Source organism: Drosophila yakuba, chromosome 2L (genome assembly GCF_016746365.2).
Source record: "Drosophila yakuba strain Tai18E2 chromosome 2L, Prin_Dyak_Tai18E2_2.1, whole genome shotgun sequence".
Classification (NCBI taxonomy): Eukaryota; Metazoa; Arthropoda; class Insecta; order Diptera; family Drosophilidae; genus Drosophila; species Drosophila yakuba.
In genome coordinates this window covers 4,953,915-4,978,568 of record NC_052527.2, presented here as the reverse complement: position 1 = coordinate 4,978,568, position 24,654 = coordinate 4,953,915, and the positions used below count along the sequence as shown (strand labels likewise).

Sequence of the window (24,654 nt, the reverse complement as noted above, 5' to 3'; positions counted from 1 at the left end):
TGGATAAGTACCCCTTCTTAGGTCTGTCCCAAAAATAAAGGAAGCGTTTGATGATTTAGTCCAGTTTATTTAGGTTTTGTTTTCCATTTTAATTACAATGAACGAATATTATGAACACTATCACACTTTCAAAATGTTTTCGGTTTCTTTTCCAATCGTTTTTTTTTTGTTTTGTAGTTTCCTTTGCGCTGAGCCACTAATTTAGTTTTTCTCTCGTTTTTGTTTTATTGTAATGCTGATTACACTCATATATATGTATATATATTTATATATAATATAAGTTAGTTATATGTTTATGTATATGCCATAAATATTTTTTTTATACACACACTTTTGATCAAACGCAACCAAAAGTTGGTTTTTTTTACTTTTTTTTTTATAATTAATTATCATTTTGGGTTTTGCCATCATTTTGTTTTAAATGCTCAATTTGTTGCATGCATGCTGTAAGTTTACCTAATTTAACCATTTGCCATGTTTTACTTTCTATATATTTTTTGGTAGTGTATATAGATATACTTTTCATAACCCTTATAAATGCCCATGTAACTGTACTATATTTTTTCTATGGACTTGTTTTCCCCCTTCTTTTTTTTTTTTTTTATAACGAGCTCATCCAAAATTTATTGCGTACATTTGAAATGTTTTCACTTTGTGTTTTTCAATACGATCTAACACGATCTTTACTTCGAGGATATCGAATTCAAGATGCTCTGGATTTGGGATCTACAAATTTCGGAGGAAATCAGCTAGTAGTGACTAATACTTGCGAAACAGTTTGTTGGGCTAGGTTACCAAAAAAAAATGCACTTTAGCCTCTATTAAGCATTTTCCTATGATTTTCACTCTCGTTCGGGAACTGTGTGTGTTTTGAAAATGTAACAATTTGCTCTTTCGTCCTCGTACATTGTGTATTTACAGAAAGTCTAGCCCGTTCGGATTTTGGATGGGAATGAGTGGAAATTACAAGTACATAACATAGAATATATAATACAAATACACTTTAGTTGGTAAGATTAGCAAGACGTAAGACGTACGATAGTTATGGGGGAATCGCTAGTTTTAATGCCTATAAGCTCAAATTTACAACTGATTATTCGCTGATTGAAAACGATCTCAAGATCTCTAGTGGATAGTGTGGGGTTGACTTGAAAGCAAATGGCTGGAGGAACCGAGTGTTAGTAACTGTCGAGGAACTTAGAGGTAAACCAAAACGCGTGTTCTAGGAATGGGTGTTTTTTTTTCTTAGTGTATGTGGCCTTGTTTTTACAGTTTTATCGTTTTACCTACACAGGTGGGCTCTGTTTTACCGCTCTACCGCTTGAACAACTTTGATCTATCAGTGATCCTATCATCGAAATCGATCGAACTCAAGACTGAGAGAAATCAACGTAAATGAAAGTAAAATCGTCTAAAAATTTATCAAAACATTATAAAACTTGACTGCTTTCAAGGTTCTTTACTTTACGTTTCATTGAAAAATAAAGTAATGTTTGTTATTGTTTGTGTTTTGTGTGTTTTGCATCTCTTCTATCATTTTCCTGTTGGTTTTTCTTTCTTTGCGAAATTAAAGTAATTCTTTTATTGTTTGTGTTGTTGCGCTATATAATAACTATTTCTCACATATTATCTACACATACCAACAAGTATCATACCGTTTAATACTTATGTACAATTCTCAAATATCCGCAATGATCCTGCGATGTGAACTCCTTGGCAAGGACTCCTTACTTCGAGTGCGAGACAACGGAGTGGGAGACCATCGAGTGGGAGAGCATTGAGTGGGATACGCCGGAAATTTCCGCATAGGTGTCCGTGGGTCCTTCGGCACTGCAAACCGAATCCTCGGGCGTCCTGGAAGGTTCCGCCTCGGTGATCTCGATGTCCTGATGATGCTTGTTGCTGCGGTGTTTGGCACTTAGAGCCTGCGAATTGGAGATATCTTAGTGGGGCACTTTGGCAACTCAGGGATATATGTGGTTTCTCATAGTTTCGTGTGCAATCTGTTTTCGATAAGACTTATGAAGTGCTATCTATGGGACGGACACATGCACACACGCAGACACACAAGCTGGTGGTTTTTGGGGTTTATTGGGGGACTTGGGTCTAAGTTTATAGACAAGTTTAGACAAACGTGCGAGAATTTCTTTGGATTTAGTCTTTTGGTTTTGGTTTTGGGTTTAGTTAACATTCACAACACAGATATTTTAGCGGGTTAGGTTTTCATAGGTTTATGCTAGAAGCGACCGACAATTCTTACCTTATCCTTGCTGCCCTTTTTCTACATTGAACATTGGTGGTTATTGTTTTGTTTGGTTTGGTTGTGGTGGGATTCGAATATATTGTACATAGTCATGACAAGAACAATGATATTTATAGATGTATTAATATAAGTGGCAAACAGTACTGCGAGTTCACATTGGTGGATCAAGAGAAGTAGAGATTCAAAGACGGATAGAGAGACTGGGGAGAGAAAGATCTAGGGAGCTTGGGATAGGCAGCATAAGGTTTGGTTTCGGTTTTTGAAGAGTAACAGCAATATCGATCTGAGTCCTACAGCCCCCACGATCCCCCATTTTGGCCACGTCAATGTCATGAGCACAGTGAGCACTATGGCTGGTGGACTACGCTGGCGTCGTGGTGACCCCGACTCACCTGCAGGGAGAAGCGACGGTGACCCGCCTTGCGTCCGCCACGTCGCTTACTGATGTGCGGATTGTCCTGCCTCAGAGTCTTGTTCTTCATTATCTCCAGTTGGGTGTACAGTCTGGAATCGAAGATGTACATATATATAAAGACGGTTGCAGTTATGCAGAGATTCGATAAAGAGATATATAGATATCCTTTGTACCTTTTGAGTTCGGCGCGTATGTCCTCGGGGCTCATTTCGGATATGGTCAGCTCCCCGATGTCCGGATCGCCCAGACAGAGCCCGGCATATCCTCCGCCCAGCCGCTGGCCGGCGTCGTGTGACGTACCCTTGAAAGCATCCACAGGTAAACGTATTGATAGATCATACGCTAGCGAACGAACCTGCAAGCTATGAAGATGCAACAAACACCGCAAACCACACTCAGGAAGTCAAACGGAAAATGGAGAACGGAACGGAAACGGAAATGGAAACGGAAACGGAACTCAAAGGTAAGAGAGAGCCAAAACCGAATAGAAAAGATCTGTGCTGTGGAGTTATGTATAGTATGTGATATGTATGTTTCATAGTTTGTATATGGATGGTCGGTGATTATTGGTCGTGACTGTTTCTTGGGGGGTGCTGGAAATGAATGAAAAGAAACAAATCAAATTAAAAATGAAACTGATAAGGTAAATTAGATGGACGATAGCTATAAGAAGACTACTTAGGCACAGAATTTCAGTTTAAGATTACTCAGTTGAGACACAAATAGATAGAGAAAGTTACAGTGAGGAAGAGTCTTGGATACACTAGTTTGGAATATTTCTGGTATGCATATTGGAAATTTTGATAGGAAACCGATTTTTGTCATTTGTTTGTATTTAGATGTTGTGTTATTTGGTAAAGTCATGCAAAAATCAACGCTAATCATGCAAATTAAATGGCGTGCTTATTGAGTTTAAGTTTATGTGCAATACATTCAGGCAGAAATAATAAAGAGCTAAAAACAGTCGAACATTCTCTGTTTTAACGAGACACACTTGCAGCAACTTCATAGCTTGACTAAAGTTTCAATTCAATGTTAGCTTAATACTAAAGTTATGTTAATGTTTTTTTTTTTTGGTAAAAACCAGAACAAGAACTCAAAATATAACCATATAACCAAATGAAATATTCAACTGTTTCGGCAAAAGCAACCAAGCTTTCGAGTGGGTTTCCCCATTTTTATACTTTTTGTGTTGGCTAAGTTATTAACAAAAATCGTTTCCTCAACCAATGTCAATACCAAATACGGATATCGATGACTATAATGAAGACCACGCCCACGACAGACGGCACAAAATGAACGGGTGTGAATACTCTAAGCATATGTATTATATTCATTTGATGCCCGACTAGGACACAACAATATTCCTAATTACATCTTATATCTTATAACTCGGTGTGTGGAACACAAAAGCGTACTCAAACCAAGGAAACCAAGGCAAAATAAGTAAATCAAATCGCTGCGAACTGAAATAGGTTACCTGCTTGTGCTGATACCACAACTTTGGCACAAATATCAGACCCAAGGCGAAACTATTCGTCAGCTGGGAGCGGATGAACAGGGCCAGCAGGATGGCACTGGGACTCATTTCCGGCAGGTAGACAAAGCGCAGAAAGTAGAAGCTCGACGAGACCAGGAACTCCAGCGTCAGGGCGGTCACCAGGAATTGTCGTTCCTTAAACGGGACGTAAAGAAGTGACCGGTTAATTCACTTCGACTTTATTGGCCGGCCTACTTTTGCTACTAATCTCTTAAAAAAAGCATCTAGCAACCGATTGGACTGTACATCTTACCCGGAACTGCGTGTTGGCATTCCGACTGGCGATGGCCAGGTGGAGGCCGAAGCACAGGATGAGCATCTCGCTGGTCTGCGTGACCAGCTCCCACTTGAGCGGATGGCAGGTGTTCGTGTCCGCCTCCCTGAGGCTCTCCAGCTGCGCACTTTCGAGGAGGTCCAGCGACGAGGCAGTGAACGCGGCCATGTAGCAGATGACGGCGAAGACCATGGTGCCCAGATACTTGAGCAGGTCCACGTCCCGCAGCACCCAGCGATGCGCCTTGCGGGTGCGGAAGTCCACTAGGTGGCGGTACAACTTCAGGATAATGGCACCGTAGCAGGTGATGAAGCCCAGCTCCCGGAGCCAGGGCTCCAGAAGGCAGCGCTCGGTGGATGCGGGAAAGAAATGGACGGCAACCTTAATGGGGAGTATGTTAGTAAACACAAAAGTGGAGGCGTTCATCACTAGAAGTACTCACAGATGCATAAAGTAAAACAATGCCCAGCAGTATCGTCTCCAGCACAGTCCACATGCCAGACGCAATGGCCTAAAAATGCGGAAATGATTGCTAAAAGTTCCCAAACCAAAGGATAGTATGCAAATTATATACCTTGCACTTTCTCTGCCGGAAGACAATCACGCCGAGGACGATGCAGCACAGGATGCAGGCGCCCAGGACGATGGCCACCAGGAGGCGCAGGCAGGCGTCCACGTTGAGCACCTCCTCCTCCTGGAAGGTCAAACAGACGCCGTTGCTATCGCAGTTGGTGCATCCGCCGGGACACGGAATGCACGAGTAGTTGTCGTAGCCCTCGGACAGCTCCACCCGATCGCCACGGAATCCCTGCAGCGTCGAATTGGGCAGATAGTAGGATTCCCGGCAGAGACAGGTGTACACATCACGGGTGGCGGCGGGTTTGTTTTCGGTGAGCAGGCAGAAGGTCGTATTCCGATCGCAACTAAAGAGATAACGTATTATATACTTTGAAGAACGAATGTCACGAATTAGCGGATAAAGTTTGGCAATAACTCACCCGTGGCGGCGACCGAAAACTTCCTCCAGGCCATCGTTGCACACATCCTCATCGGCGGCAATGAAAGCAGCCGCCACAACTCTGAAAGCATTTACCATAAATTACAAGTTGTGCCATCCAGCTGCACATCGATGCGACTCACTTGATCCTGTGCTCGCTGAAGGATATGCGAAATGGCCAAAGCCAGCGACGCGTCAACAGGTTGCAGTCGCGGAATGGAGCGCCCCACTCCTGGGTGCCGTCCGTGCTGTTCCAGGCCGCACTGTAGTCGAGAAAAACAATTCATTCATGGGCAACTTTCCAAGATTATGCGGCTTATGGTCTATTCAAACTAAGCGATGCACATATTTTGGGCAAGCTTCGTTCCAAATTGAATTAAATTGGGATTATCTTTTAGACTAGTTAGTGATTGCATTAAAAGCTATAAGCTTAGGATAATTGGCTTGAATTAAAGCGTTGCAAATAACGTACATATACTCTTAGAATGCCAATTTGCGCGTAACAGATATTGGAAAAATAATGTGGCATACTATTTGGGGCACAACCAGCCTTTCAAAACAACTTACCCCAACTCGCGCCAGTAGGAACCCAAGTACGCCTTATTGTGCACCTGATCCGGTGGTATCTGCAATAAGTTAAACCGATTAGTCTGTGGCCCCATTATCCCTGATTAGCGGGTGCATACCGTAACGTTATCCCTGAATTTAACGACCACCGTGTGAATGCTGGGCGCGGCAATGGCGAAGGCCAAGAGATTGTCGTCCTCGTTGAGGGCGTAACTGGCGATTCCATTGGCCCGGCGACTCACCTCCGCACGTGTCGCCTCATCGATGGTAATCGGTGTGTTGGCATTTGGGAATTTGCCCGATAAAAATTCAATAAACTGGCGTGCGGCATCCTCGGCGATGTCGGTGTAGTCGTAAAACTGCAAAATGCATAAAAGCGGATTAATTGCGGCGTGTCATAAATATTAATTTCAATGTATATAAAATGGTAAATAAATATCATTTAAAATCATTGTGTTATCGAATTTGATTTAAATATCGTTTGAACACAAAAAATGTACCAGAAAGTTATAATTTCATATAAATTTTCACTCTGCCAAACGAGATATTTATTTCTACCACACTGTATGGCCAACTGAAATGTGTAAATAAGTAATTTAAATGGAAGCTCCGCCTGCGGCTAACGTGGGATTTCTAATTGAAGATATTTTCAGAAATTCCGAAAAGTTACGTATACGCATTGGACGCCACGTGATTTAAGTGACCATGCGGCACGGACACTTCCCTCGACTTGGGACCATTAATTATTCACCTGGCGCACAGGACACGTTTCACAGCAACACCTGGCGGCAAGGGGTGCGAAAAGTTTTGTTTCGTTTCGACTGTGAAATAATAGGATTTAATGCCCTCACCGGACTGAGGGACTGCAGGAATGTTTTTAATCCAAGTTTGTGCAGCTCTTGGCCGACCAAATGTTTGTACATAATTTACACGTTACAAGAAGCTCTCGAGATCTACGCACCAAAGTGAAGGCAACGCTGGGGGCCACTTTGATGACATCATTATGGCTTTGGGTAACAAAAGTAACCACAGTCATGGCCAAAAAGGGGGAAGCGGGGTGAGGGGAAAAGGACACGTTGTCTGGGCGTGAGTCATGTAGTTGGGCTGGCACCTTTTGGCTTTTAAAACAAATATTTCCCATTAGCCGGGCTTTCGGTGATGAGCGACCACATTGCGTATACGCCACCGAAGCCCCAAATAAATTGCCAACAAGTAACATCGATATACAAATGTTTGAGGATGCTCTCCCATGTGAGTGTGTGTTTCTTTTTTTTTTCTGCAAACGTGGGCCAAAATTTACACATCGAGGCAAAAGCAATCAGTATAAGGTACCATGAGAAATGGCACGAGACCTACTCCCAGATAAAGCCATTATGTAGTGCTCCTAACACTCGTGTGCAGCCATAATCATAAACATTTTCTATACTCTTACAGGCTAGAGAAATAGTTTAGTTAATATAGTGTATAGGGATTAAAAGGGATCCAGGATATAAAATGTTTATGTGAAACATATTCAGCTGAAGTTTCTACTTTTACAATCTTATTTAATTCTCACTCTCCAAAAACATAAAACTTTAAATTATCCCACAAGAGTTACTGAAAGTAAAATGTCTTTATTATCGCCAAATCCTTTTGATATCCTTTGCCCAAATGCCCGCAATTACACACATACCCTAACACTCACGCCCCTCGTTTTTCAGGGTATAAATGTATGGGCAAAACACTTGTAAATAGCGGCAGCAGCCACAAAACACACACCGAGTGTGTGTGCAATAAAACATGCATACTTATGCAAACACGGCCGAAACAATTGTGCACGGGTGTGTGTGTGTGTGTATGTGAGTATTTGAGCAACTATGCCAAGAGTCTGGCTCACACACACTAACACTCACACACACAGCACATGAGCTCTGAATCCTGGCTGCCAAATGAAATCAGTAAAGCGCGTTTTACTGGCTTTTTAATGTCCGTGCGCCCGTCTTTCCCCGCATTTCCATCTGCATTTTCCGGCATGGCATGTACATATGTACAGGATTCCTACTTATGACCATAAAAATATTTACATGGCGTAACTGTATGCTTCCTCATTGTCATTTGCATGTTTTTCCTTTTATTTTCTATGCTCTGCGCTTAATGAATAAAATATGTCAGACAGTGTTTTCCTTTTCCGTGCTTCTTGCTCTTGCTCTTGCTCTTGTATTTATTTCTTTTTTCTTTGTTTTGTCTCTCGCTCTTTGGCTCAACGGCTGTTGACACTCTGCAAATCCCGGTCGATTACTGACAGGCTTCACTGTACTACTGCATTCATTACATTATTCAGGACGACAAGGCGAATGACATAAGCTGATTGCTACGGAAGCATGCCTTTCAATGTGTGTGTGTAAGGATGAGAGTGTGTTTTTGTGCGACTGTTTTATTTATCGGATTAACATAAATGCTTCTGTTGAGTGGCAATGGTTTTTAAATTTATGTCCCTATAAATAATGAACGCACAGTTGTCCAGCTTTAGTACTAACCAAATTAGTTGACAAATTAATCGGAGAATACAGATTTAAATGCATCTATGAGAATGCAATTGTAGTTAGTGCTAATTGCTGGTTATTTTAATTATTCAATTAAATTGGCTGATTGTGCTCAATATGTGTTGCTCTTTAGATACTATATTAAAAGATTTTCATATTTATTTTACTTAATTTAAAAAAAAAAGAGAACTTAGCTGCATTACCTATAACCTTTTAAAGTATTCTAGTTAGGCGCTCTTTAAGTAAGCAACATATTTCCGCAAATCAACAAAATGCGTGCCCAGCATCACGAAGTAGAATGTATATAAAACAATTATTAATAACTTTGCAGCTTCAGCATTGTTAGCAAAACAACACGCACGCGAAGCAAAAAACAAAAAAAAAACGAAAAAAAGGACGAAAAGAAAGAGAGGGGGCAGTGGGAAAAGGACAGGCAGACGCTTTCCAGCTGGAAGCGACACAAAAGCAGCCGCAGGCAACAACAGCAGCAACATGAGCAGCCGCAGCGGCAACAGGAGCAACAATAATCCTTGACAGCCATTCGACAAGGCGCTCGCCGTTGACCGCAGGGCACAGGAGCGAGACAGGGCGCTGGGTGCGAGGGGGCAGGGGGACAGGCGGTGGCCAGGATAATGCCCAAGCTGGCAGCTGTCAGACGTTGTAGCTGCTGTTGCTGTTACTGTAGCTACTGCTGCTGTTGCTGTTTTGCTGCGCAGCACATTTATTTATTATTTTATCAGGCCACACTCGAGATTCAAATCGCTCCAAGGATGCTCCTTATTTTCATCAACCGCCCGCCCTCCGCCTCACTCCGCTTGCCTTCTAATTAGACAAAGGTCCTGTCCCGATTGCGTCAGAGGAAAGTTGGCAGGGCAATCGATTCGATTCGTGCACGTCATGTATTGGACTCTGTTTACACCGCCGACTCATTGAATATTTATACTCGATTCGCTTGGCGCACTAAAAATAGCATCCCAAGGCACTGGCAGACTGACAGACGGTGGGAGCAAATCCTCGCCTGACAAGTCTACGGCTGCTTAAAGTCCTCGGCTGCAATTGTCATGCAAATTCAATTAAAATATTGTGATGCGCACACTGCGCGAAAATGCGCTGGTTATTCTATTGCAATTTGCGGGTAAAAACAGACGCACCAAAGGCTAGAAAACTTTTACACTAGAAAAGTTGAAATATACTTTATTTACTTAACTAATTCCCAACCTGCTTTTATGGATTTAAAAAGCCCCTTTTCCTTTTTCACGTACCTAAGTACCATCCCTACTATATCTCTACCTTTTTCCAGTGCCCCCGTGTGCGGTCTCACTCACTTCATTAGCATCTCTTAATTAACTTGTACAAGAGGCAGCTGCACCGAGTGAGGAAACTAGTGGCAGAGCTGGAGGCGCCACATATGAACTGCCGCCAAGATGGGCCGCAACTCTTTCCAAAATCGCGCGGTTGCTGTGCACAGCACACCGCCCTCGAAAGTGGAAAAACTTGACTCCCACATTCACTTGCGTCAGCCATGTCGTATGCGTAATATTTCCACGACAATCAACAAGGTGGGGCGGTGGAAAGGAAATGGGGGAGGACACAGATTTGCGCAGAGATTTGTGTCAGCAGGAAAAAATAAAAGGCAAAAAAAAAACAAAAAACAGAGAATACCGAAAAGTGAAGGAGCACATTATATGGGCTGCTAACTCAGCAATTTTATTGATTATTCGCCAGTGCCGCGTTGGCAATTTCGCAAATTGTCGTTAATTGTCTCTGCCTTGGATCGATGCGCTGTGCAGGCTGCACTCGTTCTCACAAATGTCCGTCAAAAGTTGTGAAGGCAACCGGAAGGTGAAAACCCCCTCCCCCCTGCGCCAGCGCTTTCTTCAATCCTTTTGCAATCCTTTGAATTTGCGTTTGCATTTGTGTGATTGCCTCAAAAGTTGAGGGGGGGTTTGGCACTAAGTTGTACGCTTGCTTATTGCTCCTCGGAATTGCTTTTGATCTAAGTAGTACTCGTGACTAAGTGCACAGCTGGAACTTTCACCCATCCTATTATGCAACAAATTATAAGGTGGCACTCTGCAGTGGCAGTTGTGAAGTTAAACAAAGTTAAGCGAACTGCAAGCGCCATCGCGGCACTCGATTGAAGAACTTTGGTGCAATGCTGAAAATATCTCTATTTACTTTCGGATAGTAGTTATTAGCTTGATGTATGTAAATGTATAGCTATTGCAAGTTACAAGTAAGTTAAAGGTATTTTCCCAGAAGTGATTAGGTTATAAATGTGATGAAGTTATTATCTAGAGGGTGAGCTTAGTATAAATATCTTTGGAAACCCTCATGATATTATCGAGCTAGCACCATTTAAAACTAATTGAATGCAATCTATCTTCAAGATATGTGTATATCATGCTGATAAGTAACTTACTAATGAACTGAGACCATAAATATTACTTATGGACCACCTACCGGCTCATCTGGCAGCGTTTCGAGCACTTTTGGCTCGCACTTCTCCTCCGGCTTCTTCCCGCTGCCCGCATCCTTTGCTGCTGCTGCTGTTGCGGCTGCTGCAGTTGCAACATCCAGTGGAGTGGCTGTCGTCGTGGCGGGCGTTGTGGGCGTGGCACTGCGCTTACGCAATCGAAAACGCTCCGCCCGACTGAGAGCGGACACGCTGCTGGCGGTGGGTGTTAGCTCGTCAAAGTCAAGGCCATTGGCATCGTGGAGCAGGTGATACTGATACTTGTGCTGGCTGTGGTACTCCTCGTGCCCCAGGGAAATGCTGCTGCTGCTGCTGCTGCTACCACTCTGTGGCAGGTGCGCCCTTTTGTAGTAGGCCAAAAGAGCATCGCGCCTGCTCTCGCGGGAAAAGGGGGCGGGGCTGGGGGAGGCGGTGGCTGCGGCAAGGCCGACTATGAAAAGCACCAGCACCGCGTAGAGGGTGTTTAATTGTGTGCTGCTGCTCGGCTCCCTGATGTTTTTACTGCGTTTAGTGCTTGTGTTGCACGTAGTGCAATTTGATGATGTTGCAGCTGCAGCTGCTGCTGCTGCTGCTGTTGCTGTTGCACTATTTGTTCGTTGGTTTTGTTGCTTTTGTTGGTTTTGTTTGTTTGTCAGGTGGTCTCGATCTCTGTGGCTGCTGCAATCGCTCTGCTGAGTGCTCTGTACTTGAGTGTTTGTTTGATTTTGGTGGCATTTCTTTTGATAGTTTCGGTAGTTGCTGCTGCATTGGCTGCTTGGCTGCATTGAACTCTGAGCGGTTTCAGTTTTTGACTTTGTTGCTATGCACTGTTCCATATCACTGATGTTGTTGCTCTTTTGCTTATTCCTATGCTTGTGGCGCCTCCAGTTGTTGCTGCTGCTGTTGTTGGTTTGGTGGTAGAAAAAGTTGCTCGTGGGCGTGGCAGCTTCGACAGGTGTAAACCGAAATTGTGGCACAGTGGCGCGCTCATCTGCAAAAATTAGAAAAGTTTTGGCTTTTGTTTAGTTGCGGCTTTGTCGGTGAATAAATGCAAAGTTTTTTGCCACATAACATGGCTTTGTTGTCAAATGTGGCATGAATATGCACAAAAAAATGAACTTTAAACAAAACAAGAGAAATGGAATTATAAGAAAATAGTTTTCATTCAATCCAGATACAAATTGTAGTCAATTACTAAATCATATCTTATTTATTATTAAATACTTAAATTTTACATTACACAGCAATTACAAAATAAACTCAATCAAATTGGCTGTAAACGATTGCCCAGACCGTTTCGATTACTCTCTAAATGCTTGTGGTTGAATATTTTTTCAATCATGTTCAATTAATTTCGACTGCATTCGGTAGGCAAATGGTGGTTGATCAATTAAAAAGCCCACCAGAAAACGAAATCAGAATCCGAACGTAAAATTCAAAATCCACAACGCCCACGTCAATAAAAATGTTTATAGCCAATTGCCAATTGCAATTTAATTGAGAATACAGCAAAAAATAATTGCTGATGACGTGCGCTAAGTGCGCAAAACCAAAGTGCATGAAAATCGAATGGAACTTGATAGACCTCGAAGTACTCTGTACTAAGCAAAAGATATATTATTGTATATAAAAAATTGGAACATTCATTTAAGGTGTCCTGTGACTTCACACTACACCCACAGATAAACAGGATGTGTCATAATATAAAAACAAAAGTTGGTTCAATTGGTATTATCCACATAAAATTGAAAAACGACTATAGTTTGTGGGTATATCTTTCGTCGCAGGGTGAAGCTGCAATTAAATCGCGTCGAATAGCTCGGTTCAGACCAACTTGTGCGCAATTTGGAGCCACATTCCGGCACTCCCCCAATCCAAGACCCGCAGCCATGGAGCCATGAAGCCATGGAGCCATGAAGCCATGAAACCCTGAAAGCAGTGCAAAAAAGAATTTGCTTGGCCAGTTACGAGCTCCCAAGGGAGTGGGCGTGGCACTTGCTGCACTCAAGTGTCGCCCAGCGGTATGCTATAATTTTCCACTTTTTTTTTTTTTTTGCAGCAGCAGCATTCTCATTGTTGCTGCACTTGGCAATTTGCAATTCTGATTTATGAATTTGCACAGGGAGTGGCGGGGGATATATGGTGCGGCATTAGCCCGTCAATGCGATGACAGGCCGCAAATTGGCCAAACGATTTCGACGGCTTCCACACAGCAACAGTAGCAACAGCAGCAGCAGAGTAACAGCCATGTGCTGGAAGGCAAACAGGTGTAAAAACAATTTCCGCTAATTGAAATTAATTTCCATGGCTGCAACTGCACGGTGGTATGTGGGTCTCTATTATTTTTTTTTTTTTTTTGTTTTTTGGCAGGTTCTGTGCCCAGGGATTTGCAAGGGGGAGGGGCCTGGGGCGAAGGTGAAAGTCGGGAATAGTTGGCACATGCGCCATAAACAAGTTGTGATTACGTGATTTGGCCAGATGCCAGCAGCCAAAAGGAAAAAATAGTCTCCCATGTCCATTTAAGGTGAGATCCCCAAATTTACATTTTCTGAAGGCTACAAGCTCTTCAAAATGCTGGCTAACTTCTGCACTAGGAAGTTCATTTAATCACTTAACTTTAATAATTGCATTAAAAATACATAGTTACTCAGATGTAGCTATATCTCTGGTATATAGCATATTAAGGCTGTAAACTTTGCTTGCAAATATCAAGTAGGTCGTATTTCTTGCAGTGTGCGTGGGCACTACACTCGTGTGTGTTGCCAAGTTTCTTTTCCCACTTTGGCCTGTTTTCTGCCTGGCTGGTTTCACCTGGCCTCACCTTGACACTCGCTCAACTGCAGCTAATGCGGTAAGGATGCGAGAATGTATCTCTGTCTCCCAAAGCCATCCCACTGGGCGTATCTGTATCTCTATCTGTATCTCTATATGCATCTGAAACTGTATCTGTATCTGTGTCTGTGTCTGTCTCCGTATCCTGGCGAATGTTTCTGTGGGCTATTCGGTTTTTCAATTAACCGGATTTCGGGTGTAGCTGCTGCCGTGTCTGTGGAGGTTCCACTGTCTGTCACCTGGTGTGTTGCATGTTTGCATTTACAGCCCAATTGGCCGCCTTGTTTGCCAAAAGTCTTTGGCTTTGCTTTTGGCCATGCTGCAAACTGCAACTCGAATCCAAGAATCGAGCAAAACACAAATCACTAACAAGCCACTGTCGCACTTCAGTCCCCACCAATTGGATTTGTTGAGGTTGTTGTCTCTATTTGATAACTTCGGCATGCAAATTTGATGGGCAAACAACAGATGGATATTTTGCCTTGTCCCCATCTGTTGAATATTCATATTTTCTGGCAATTATTTTATTCTTGTTTGCACAGCAATCAAAACCATATTTTGTCTCCAAACTGCCTTTGTAATTTGTGGCAAAACCATGAAAATGTTGTAGAGGATGCGACTCTTCAGAGGATTTTGCCAGATTTATTATGAACTGCATACACACTTTGCACTAGTTGGCTTAAATATTAAAGTTAATTGAGTTTGCAGAGATTTGGCATAGAAGCTTGGAAATGCTGGTGTGCAAATTGAAATTAAAAAGTTATTTTTCATTCAATAGAGTTGAGAGAATGTTGAAATAGTTTTTATACATATACTCGTATATGACCAAAATACACACTAAACAAGTTGAACGCATGAAGAAACAGCAATTCAATCATTTTGCTAGATTATGTTGTAGAACATGAATAACAATAAGATAACCATGTCTGTCAGTTTGAGTGAAGCGGCAGCCCAAATTCTTGAGGCGTGTCCCAGGACGTAATGTCCTTTGGGCCATGGCAACATAATGAGCTAAAAATAGCTAAAGATGCCCAGACGGGGAGTGAGCGAGACAAAGAGTGGAGTGCAAGCGAGACAAGAGACAAGGGCGCTTTTCATTAGACAAATGTTATTTCGCACACACACACAGAATGAGAAACAAAGCTGGGGCGTGTGAAACAATCAAACAATGCAACAAAGCCGCACACACACGCAGGCACACTCCAGCACACACAACAGGACACACAACAGGACACACACCAGCACACACACTAGCACACACACTAGCACATACAAACGCACACTAGCAAACAAAATGGTTAACAATTAAACAATGAGAGAGCAACAAGCAAAGCAATTGCAGAAGCAGAGAGCCACGGCATAATAATAAGGAGTGCCGCTGACAGGCTCGAGGACAAATTGTTCGTCGGTCTTCAACGCCCAACCTCCTACCCCCTCTCCCCACTCCCGCAGCATTCCATTGTAAACGTACCGCTTAGCTGAAGTCGCCCCAAAAGCAGCCCCTACTTGGGCACACACCTAACCCAGAAAACAGCGAAAACACCGAAAAGCCAGCAAATCAGGCAACAACGCTTGAAATCGCTTCCCTTGTGCCTTTGTCGAAACATTTTCGGCTAAAAGCTTCGAGTGCCGGTCCCAAAACACTTTTCCAATTAGGCTCTTCTAGATAAATTCAGCCATTTATATACATAGATACAATATGTAGATACAGTGGAGGCTTGTATCGCATGGTTCTTTGACTAAGATCATTTCGAATTTTGTATCCCAAAAAATAGCATAATCTAGCTTTAAATACTTTATTTATTTGTTATTTCACGCAAGTTTGGAAGACATGCAAATTCACATTACCCAGTGCAGACTGTACAATTGAAAAGGGGAGGGGAAGTAGAAAAATTACAAAAGAGGAGACAGCACTGTAATGGCTGCGCTATTTTTTGGGCAAATTGGGGGCGGAGAGGGCGGGCGAGGGGCGCCAGCAAAGTCCTTACAAGGACGCGGACATTGTTGTACAACAATCGTTTTAATCACTTTTCAGGGTCTGGCGCCGCACTTTGCCGCCTGTACACCCCCCCTCCCACTTGTTATCCTCCTTCTTTTTCCGTAATTTTTGGGGAGCCCATGTTTGCAAGCAGAATTTACTCAAGTGCTGCTACGTAGTGTTTATATCATTAAAAGCACGACCTTAGCGTCCCGTTTTTGAATAGACTGTTAGATGGTTATCAAGCTATTTCATTGCTCGCTTTGCGGCTAACTCGTTAACTAACTTCCCTTTGAAGAACTATATATATTTAAATTAAATGTACTTTGAAGTTATTTCACAGAAGTTAGATTCATCTGCCCGGTAATAAATGGCCCACAAATTCAATAAAAACAACCATATGCGCTATATTCATCCTTCAAATTACGATTATTCATCACTCATCCACTGTGGGTGGCCCTGCGTGGGCAGGCTGATAGCGGAGGATATGGGATGTACTCGTATTTATAATCTATCTATGTATCTATACATGCCTCCAAAGGCAAGCGGCTCTTCGGCCGTAATCTACTTGGCCTACTTGGACTAAGTGCGCTTTTAGATAAAGTCGCTGCCGAGTCGGCTTGGCACGCACAAGCGGAAAAGATAAGGGCGGTGGGCGGTGGGCGGTGTTCGGTGGGCGGGGTCTTCGGCTAAGGCTCACTTCAAAATGTCGAAGGACCAACCATGTGATTGCGGCTGTATCTGTGTGTGTCCCTGTGTGCCTCTGTCTGTGTGTGTGTGCGCCTAATGTTATGCTACGGCATAATTTGTTGCTTGAAGTGAAAAATTGTCAAGCACACTCAACGTTTATGTACAGCAACAAAATTGAACTTTTCGAGGTCATAGCATTTTATTAGCTTTGTTGTTGGCCTTAGCATGAAGGTTGGGCCGAGGGGGGAAGAAGGGTGTCAAACAGTGAAGCCTCTGAAAAATGTATTTACATGCTCATAGACTAATTTTATTACGAAAGATGAGGATTGTGTGACTGACTACCATTTGATGTTACTATGCTTATTTTCTCATGAAATCTAAGCACTCTTGTTATGTTCAACATTTTGGTTTATTATCACTGTACAGGACACACATATAGTTGGCGTACATTTTTCGCTGTTTATTTCGCTTGGAGGAGCGTGAAAAAGCGTCGCTCCGATTGCCGTTTCGATTGCTATTTACAAACAACGCCTTTGCCATTTTCGCTTTTCGCACAAAAGTTCAAATTTCACTTGATTTTATTTCGATTCACTCTACTTGTGCAGCCTGTTCCCTGCTCCAGTTGCCCCAATCCACCTCATCCTGTTCCATTTTCCCGGGCGGATCGGAGCTGTGTACAACATGCATCCAATATGTGTATCCAAAGTGCAGTCAAGTGGCAACAGGACATGGAAAACGAGTGGATGCGGGGGGGCGGTATTGGGAGGAAAAGGGGAGCAGGGCTGCCGGAAAAGCACGGGCAAATTTCCATTCTCAGCTGATGTCATTTGAGGCTCAGCCGTAGCCATGACAATGTCAAGTGGGTGGATGTGGTTGGGGGTTGTGGATGGGCCGACTTAAAGGCCACATTTAATTGCATAAGAAATTGCAGTTCATAAATATCTTAGTGGTTATTATCCTCCCAGCAGATAGGCGGTCTGCCCAAAGGACCCCCAACGACCATTATTATGCAGGACAATGGGTCCTGCCAGATGATCTGATATCGATGACAATGCACCCAGATTACCGAGGTGAATGGGTAAACAAGTTGTCTATACTTCTATACACTGAGTGTTAGCCAAGCATTTACGTTTGTTTAAGGGGCTTTAAGTTAAATGCCTGGGGTAATAGTTTGACAAACAATTTGGCAGACATGAATGATTTATAATCGGATTTATTAGCTAAATTTGATTCAATTGTTTAAGATGCAATGGGCAGATATTTAGTTTATTACATATGTATATATTTGCACGCCCTTACCTATTTCAACATTTTCATTTATAAAGCCTTTACTTAAAATTTAAGGCTTATAAAAAGCAAGCCACTGCTGACGCTAATTGCACTTTTTCTGTAACCTATCTCAACATTTTTCTCCTTGCCAAATCCCTAACATTCATTGCTAACTACCAAATCCAAATTAATTCTCTGTCTAATTAGATTTTTTTTCTTTAGCCAGATGTACAAAGATTCCTTCCAGTTCTGCCAAACTTTTCGCCGCCCTCGTAATCTCTTTTCCCCCGCTTTTTTTTTTTTAGGAAATCCACTTCCATGCAACAGGCACTTCATGCCATTCTGTATCCCAGCCGCTTTGTGCTCCCCGAAAATCCAGAATGTATTGGGGTGGCCAAGACAATAAAGCCAACTGCTGTCCGCGGGTCCAAACAAAGCAACAGCGACATGGCACCACATAAAAAGCGCCATAAAAAAGCAGACTAAGGCGGAGACTAGAGCGCATAAAACCGAACAATTGCCAAAAATCAAATGTGACAACTTTTACCAAAATTAAAATCAGCAAAAGTGAGGCCAAAACAGCCAGTGGCCAAAAAGCGAGAGGCAAAAAACATGGAGCTCCACGGCAAAGAAGGTGGAGAAGGAGCAGAAGAGGAGGACATGGAATGTGGGCAGTAAAGTGGGTGGACTGATGGGCTCCGGTCCGAATCATTGATGCCAAACGGAAATGTGCGCACTTTCAAGAAGTGCACTAAAAATGGCGACGAGCACTTCCGTTGATGGTTCGTCGAGTCCTAGATGAGCACTGTTCTGGTCTCCGGCACACTGACTCCGACTTTCAGTTGTACTTGGGACTGCGGAAAAGTGCTGGCCAACTTCTTGGCGTCCATAAAAAGTGTCTGTAAACAAGACATCTTCTATCGATGTCAGGCAAGGTGTCTCAGTTAAGCATTATCTTGGTCAAAGTTGTTTAAAAATAATATCATAAAATATGTCTGTTCATTGTTATGACTAGAAAAATGGGACGATTAAATAAGTTAGTTATATTAGTTTTTAAAATTTATTATCTTCTCACAGCTTTGTTATATTAACTCAACTAAACATAGATTGTAAACACAAATTTGCACCAAAAAGCAAACTGAACCACTGTGGAATAGAAGCTGAGTGGCCTCCATCTGTTTTTCAGCCACAATCCAAAGAAACAGAAAAAGAAACAGAAAAAAGAAACAGAAAAAGGAAAAGGAAAAGCGCTGGAAAAACAGAATGGGAAAAACAAATGTTCGCATCAAAGTTGAATAATAGCTGCAAGCCGAACCAAACTGAAAATCAGGAATCGCAATTGCAGGCCACGTCCGAATTTCAGTTCGTGTTTTCACTTTGGATTCAGTTTGGATTCCAAATGGAGAAACCGGTTGGTTGTTTGGTTGGCCTGTGTTGCTGGGTATGTAAACAAGCGACAGTTAACAAGTAACTCGAAACTGCATTTAAACGCTGGACACTGGACAATAAGTTGGCTTCATTAGCACATTAGTGCTGGTGCGCACAACGTGGCGTATGATTAATATGGCTAACAGGCGGGTAATGAACGCCGCTTGGGCATCATCATCATCATGACGGCAATGGACATCCACATCCGTGCAATCCGGACACATGGGCGGTGGCTAATTGCATAACAGCGGAATTGCGGAACAGCCGAACTCCGGAACACTAAGGAACCGGGTTCACTTGAGCAGAAACGAAGCGTTTGGCCTGGAAACAGGCAATAAAATTTGGTCAGAACGCCGAGCAGGGCGTACAGATAAGCGTCAAACAGTTTCACACATTTTCATACCCAACTCCAAGAAAGGCAGGCACCCTTCGCCTGGACAAACGCGCTCAAGCGTGAATATTAAACGTTTTGCTTAGAAATTCGAGGGAACTGGGAAGTGGGAACTAGAACTGCGATATCGCCCAATTTCATCCCCCGAAACTTTGGTTTTTTTTGTGTCCAGACGACATGGTCTGGTCCCAGTGTTTGGGCAAACTTTTCGCCGGGACAAAGTTCTGGGCAAAGGCGAAAGTTTGCTGCCAGGCTTCATGAATTTGGATTTGGATATGGAAATGGAAATGGAAATGGAAATGGAGAGCAGATATGTAAATACGCCATGCATGCAAGCAGGAAGTTGCAGATATCATCAGTTTGGTTAAGCAACCAGCTGGAAGATCACGGCCTCGCAATTAGAGCAGTTCACTGGCAAATCACATCCAGATTGGGACTAGACTGAACTTGGGGATGGGATAGTATATTTGAAACCCCTTAAAAATAGTGCACTAGATATAAATACTTGAAGTGTCGGTGAAAGGACCAAATCCATCTGTTATTTTTTCTATCTGTATCTAAAGAGACATCTCTAGGTAAAGGCAAATATATATTAAAAGGATTGCCATCGTTGCCAGAATATATTTTTAGATCTAATTCATTTAGGATATACCCCACTTATTTGCTTAAAAATACATTATACTATGAGTTCTACTGAAACATACATAAATCATTGAAAGTTAAATGAAAGCTTTCATGCGCTTTTTTGCTTTTACCAGACAAATCATGTGTTTCCTGCGAACTTCTTCTAAAAATACAGCGGCAAGGACAACTTTGCAGGGTGGTTCATTCCTGTACAAATATATATAAGAGTATATATATGTATATATATATATACGAAATCCTCTTATATCCCTGCACACATTTGACTGCCCAAAATTGCTTCGCTTTGATATGAAAAGGTGAGATTGGCAGTTCGGTGCCCTGGCAATCCGGTTTTGATCTCAGCAGCGTAATAATGGCCTGTTTGCCAGCCGTCTCGCTTCTGTGCTAATCACGTAGCGTGTCCTTGAAAAAGGACCTCTTCCCGTCTCACCAGAAAGCAACCATATTCTTTAGGTAGGCTCTTTAACTCGCAAATTGAGCCGCCACTGGAATGCAGCCCGTTCTATGCATTAGCATGCAAAGCACGCAACTCGTCATTAGTGGAGCTTCTGACGAAAGTGGGTGGCTCTGTGGACAGGACATTCGCCAGGATATGACTGTGTGTGCGGGGCTGTGGGTGTCGGTGAGTCAACATAATGAATTATGCCACGCCTAACGAGTACACAGCAGCCAGCGTGGCTCGGCAGAGAAGTTCAATAAAAATTCAATAAATTCCACACAATACCAGCCACAGCTGCGGTTAACACACTAGCTATTGTGAAGTAAACATGTTTGTTTAATTAAAATACCAGATTATGAAAACTAAATGAATAAAGCTTTGTATTATTATTGCATTTAAGGAAGTTAATGAAAATTGCAATTATTTTATAATCTGATTTTAGGGATGGTTAGCTTTGAAGGGCTTTAAGATACAAAATCATTGTTGTAATCAGTATTTATTGAATTTCATTAATTTATTGAGACTATCTACGATGGCAACCGCAAGTGTAACTCCTCCTTAAGGACAAAAGTATTAAAACTAATGTCGTATCACGTTGTGAGTGAAACTCAGTGGAAAGTAGACTGGCGTTTTCCTATTTTCACATATGACATAGCCACCTTAGGTTCGTAAGTCCAAGTAGAAAGAGAATACACATAACTTGCTTTTCAATTTTCTTTGCATTGTGGGGGGCCGAAGCACCGGGAGTGGGCGTGGCCATGTGAGGGTGTCTGCGTGAGCGGCGCCTATAAATAGACAGTGGGAATGGCGGGTGCCAAAAGCGACAACCGGAAGTCGCAGGAGCCGATGATATATGGTCTGGAGCCATGGGAGTGGGCTGCCCAAGGAGCCAACTACTGGAGGGGGCAGCAAATTGAAAACAAACAAAATAAAATAAATGAACAACCGTTTGGGTGGCCATTGAAATATTACTCGCATTAAAATATGCTGTATCTGTCATATACTCAAGTTATGCCAGTCGAGTGAAGAGTCGAAAAAATAATCCATATAAAAGACATATAACAATTTCGCTGGGTTAAATATTATGAAGCAGAAGCTTTGATGCATATTAAATGCGAGATTAGGGACACCCAGCACATTGTCATACAACCAAACTATTAAGATTATATCTTCATCCAGAAGCCTAAAAAGACCTTTCAGCTTTTTCCTTTCGCTTTGACCGCTCAATAATAAATTTCATAAAAATTGTGCGTGCCTATTTCCGTGCCCTCCATCTGCCGGTCGTAATTAATTTACGACAAAAATAGGGTTAATATCGCCCAAGACGACGGGATATATAAAGAAACGATGGCCCGAGATGGCCCCACCACCTTTCGACTTCATATCGAAGATTCCCCGCTCCTGTCAACAGAGTCATCAACTGTCTGTCGCTCAAATTGCTGTCACTGCGAAGGACATGGACGCGAGTTTGGATGCAAAGGATGCGAAGGATGCGGAGCATGCGGATTCAGATGCGGATGCCACGGCGGAGCGGCAGATGCGGTCGCGAACCTTTTTCCTTCCCATCCGAGATGCCTCCAGGCAAATGAAGCCTATTTGATCGGGGCCAAAGGATAAACAAAACGAGCGAGCAACGCATCTCAACAAAGAAGAGAGGGAATGAAACGTTTCGAATGCAAGATACCCAATACTCTTTTTAAGTTGTATATAAAATAGTTTAAAAAGTTTTATGTGATCATAAATCCGTAACTGCTCTACATTAGTTGTTAAACAATATGCTGTAGTTATAAATGTATCCTTGGTAAATGTTGTATTGCTGCATAAAGAAAATACCTCTCAGTGTCTATGACAAAATTATACTGCCATGAGTCCAGTATGCCCCAAAAATCCTTCTAGCACTAAGTAGATAAAAAAAGGGGCTCGAAATAAAAATGGGAAAATGGGAAAAGGCCGAGGAAAAGGAAGCTCGAAGGCAAAGGAAAATGGGTATCCCCCACTTCGAGGAGTGCAAAGTCAGTAAGACGGCGACGACATACTAACCTAAAGTTATGGGTCCTGGGTCAGCAGATAGCAGTTACGCCTTCTCCATGGCTAACCAATTCACTTTCGTCGCTGGCTGGTGTATTTATTTTGTGCCGCTTTCTATGTAGATTTTTATGGACGCGCGCGGCAAATGAAATTAATTCCAGAATTTGTTGTTGATTTTCTATCGCTTTTAGCTCGCTTTTTTTTTCGTTGGTTGCAGTTTGGCTTTACGCGGGTTTTATGCACGGGCTTTTTGATACTTTCATTTGTTGATTTTCAGTATTGATTTAGTTTCAATTGAATTTTGCTTCTGGGTTTCATCTGTTGGCTAGTAGTTGGCAAGTTGAATCCGGAAAACTTTTTTAAAGATTTCAAAGTAAGACAATTAAGTTAGTTAAACTAGTTACACTTCCCTATTTGCCGCACACACAATATTTATGTTTAAAAAAAAAACAATAAATAACTTGATTTGCCATAAATAATAAATATAAATAGCTGCACGCTTGAGCGCTGAAATCATGAAATCAATATCTAGATACTTTTACTGCCCCGCCGCCGCTGAAAGTATGCAATCAAAAGTTTAAGGAGTGCAATTTATCTGAGAGTTGTGCTAAAACTTTTTGCAACAACATTTTGAAATGGCAGAAGAAAAATAAAAGAGTTGATCAAGATTGCATTGAACTAGAGGAAAATAAGCAAATTCTTATTGTACTTGAGTTTTAACTTTTGTATAACAATCATATAGTACTTTTATATGATGAAATTCCAAAGACTTTAATTTCAAGACCCTTAGAAGTGCTTACGAACTTTCTGTTCTGCCAAAATATGCGAGAATTTGAATTCAAGCTATTTTTATAACATTTTGCGGTGCCATAAAGCCATGAGATATTCTTGAAATATTTTCCACAATGAACTTTTTATGTGGCCAATTATCAAATTTGGCCACATTTGCCGTGCTGCAAGGGAAGTTGATTAAAGCCAAGGAGTTTGGCGGCCAAAAGAAGGGTCATAAAAAGTCCAAGGCGCTAAAACTTTTTCCCGACTTAAATAGAATCCTTCGCTTCTCTCGCATGCACCTACTCCTACCACTCTTTTTTCAGTCCTTCTTTCTGCTACACGCGCTGCTTTCAAAATAACTCTGGGATACACAAAAAGACATCCTGTGGCCTCCAATGTGTGCGAGTGTATATAGATGTGTGTGTGTATGTGTATGGGTGTATGGGTGTTTGTGTGCGGAAAGGTGAAACTTTGGAACTCCGTGTTGTTGCTGCTGCTCCTGGCGCCGCCGATTGTTAATTCAGGACTACGAATTTGGCTCGAAAGGCGAACGGCAAATTAACGAGGATTCGAAAACGAAAGAAATACGAAACGGGAATGCACGAGAAATGCGTATAAAAATATATTTTGCTCATAAATTAAACGATTTGTACACTGAAACAAAACGCAAACACGCGCGCAAAACTAACGGAGCGGCGTCTCACACACACACATATACACACACACATGCACTCTGGCATATATCCTGGCAGGATTTCGTCCAAGCCCCGTGTTTGTGTGTGTATTAATGCCGCCGCAGAGCTAAGCGCGCAAAAACCGACAGATACACGAGCATTTAACACCCAAAAAATGCGTGGCGCATGTTGAAAAGCTGCTCCTTTTCCAGCAACTTAAATAGGGGAAAAAGAAACGCCGCGTTTGGCCCGCAATTTTCCATTTTATGATTGGCATTTTTTTCAACCACCACGCGTTTTTTCACATTTTTCACATACTCATCGGTTTCAGCAATTATTTTGTAATTCTTTTCGGTCAGGCACTGGTTCAACTTTGGATTTCCGGTGGCAGCGCCCACAATCGAAGCGTGTGCGTTCGCGTTTGTGTCCTGTACTCAATTGTGTTCTCCGAGTGGTCTGCCAGCACCTTCACA

The 24,654-nt window shown here is 42.4% G+C and overlaps 1 protein-coding gene across 5 annotated transcripts; it reads right to left on the bottom strand.

The window, feature by feature from the left end:
- Positions 1-46: 46 nt before the first annotated feature.
- Positions 47-24,654, bottom strand: LOC6526874 (probable G-protein coupled receptor 158). 5 transcript variants are annotated; one of them, XM_015198003.2, is made up of 15 exons: positions 24,500-24,654; positions 22,746-23,087; positions 11,042-12,024; positions 6,176-6,415; positions 6,057-6,115; positions 5,633-5,752; positions 5,491-5,571; positions 5,067-5,415; positions 4,935-5,003; positions 4,472-4,873; positions 4,159-4,353; positions 2,852-3,033; positions 2,656-2,767; positions 2,261-2,281; positions 47-1,925 (listed from the first exon to the last, which is right to left on the bottom strand). In XM_015198003.2, the coding sequence occupies exons 3-15, from the start codon at positions 11,867-11,869 to the stop codon at positions 1,728-1,730; spliced, it is 2,856 nt and encodes a 951-aa protein (XP_015053489.1). In that variant the 5' UTR covers positions 11,870-12,024; positions 22,746-23,087; positions 24,500-24,654; the 3' UTR covers positions 47-1,727. The 5 variants fall into 5 exon arrangements, with proteins under 5 accessions (XP_015053489.1, XP_015053486.1, XP_039226352.1 ...); XM_015198000.2 differs by having other exon boundaries at positions 2,852-2,979; XM_039370418.1 differs by having other exon boundaries at positions 22,746-23,058; positions 24,500-24,638.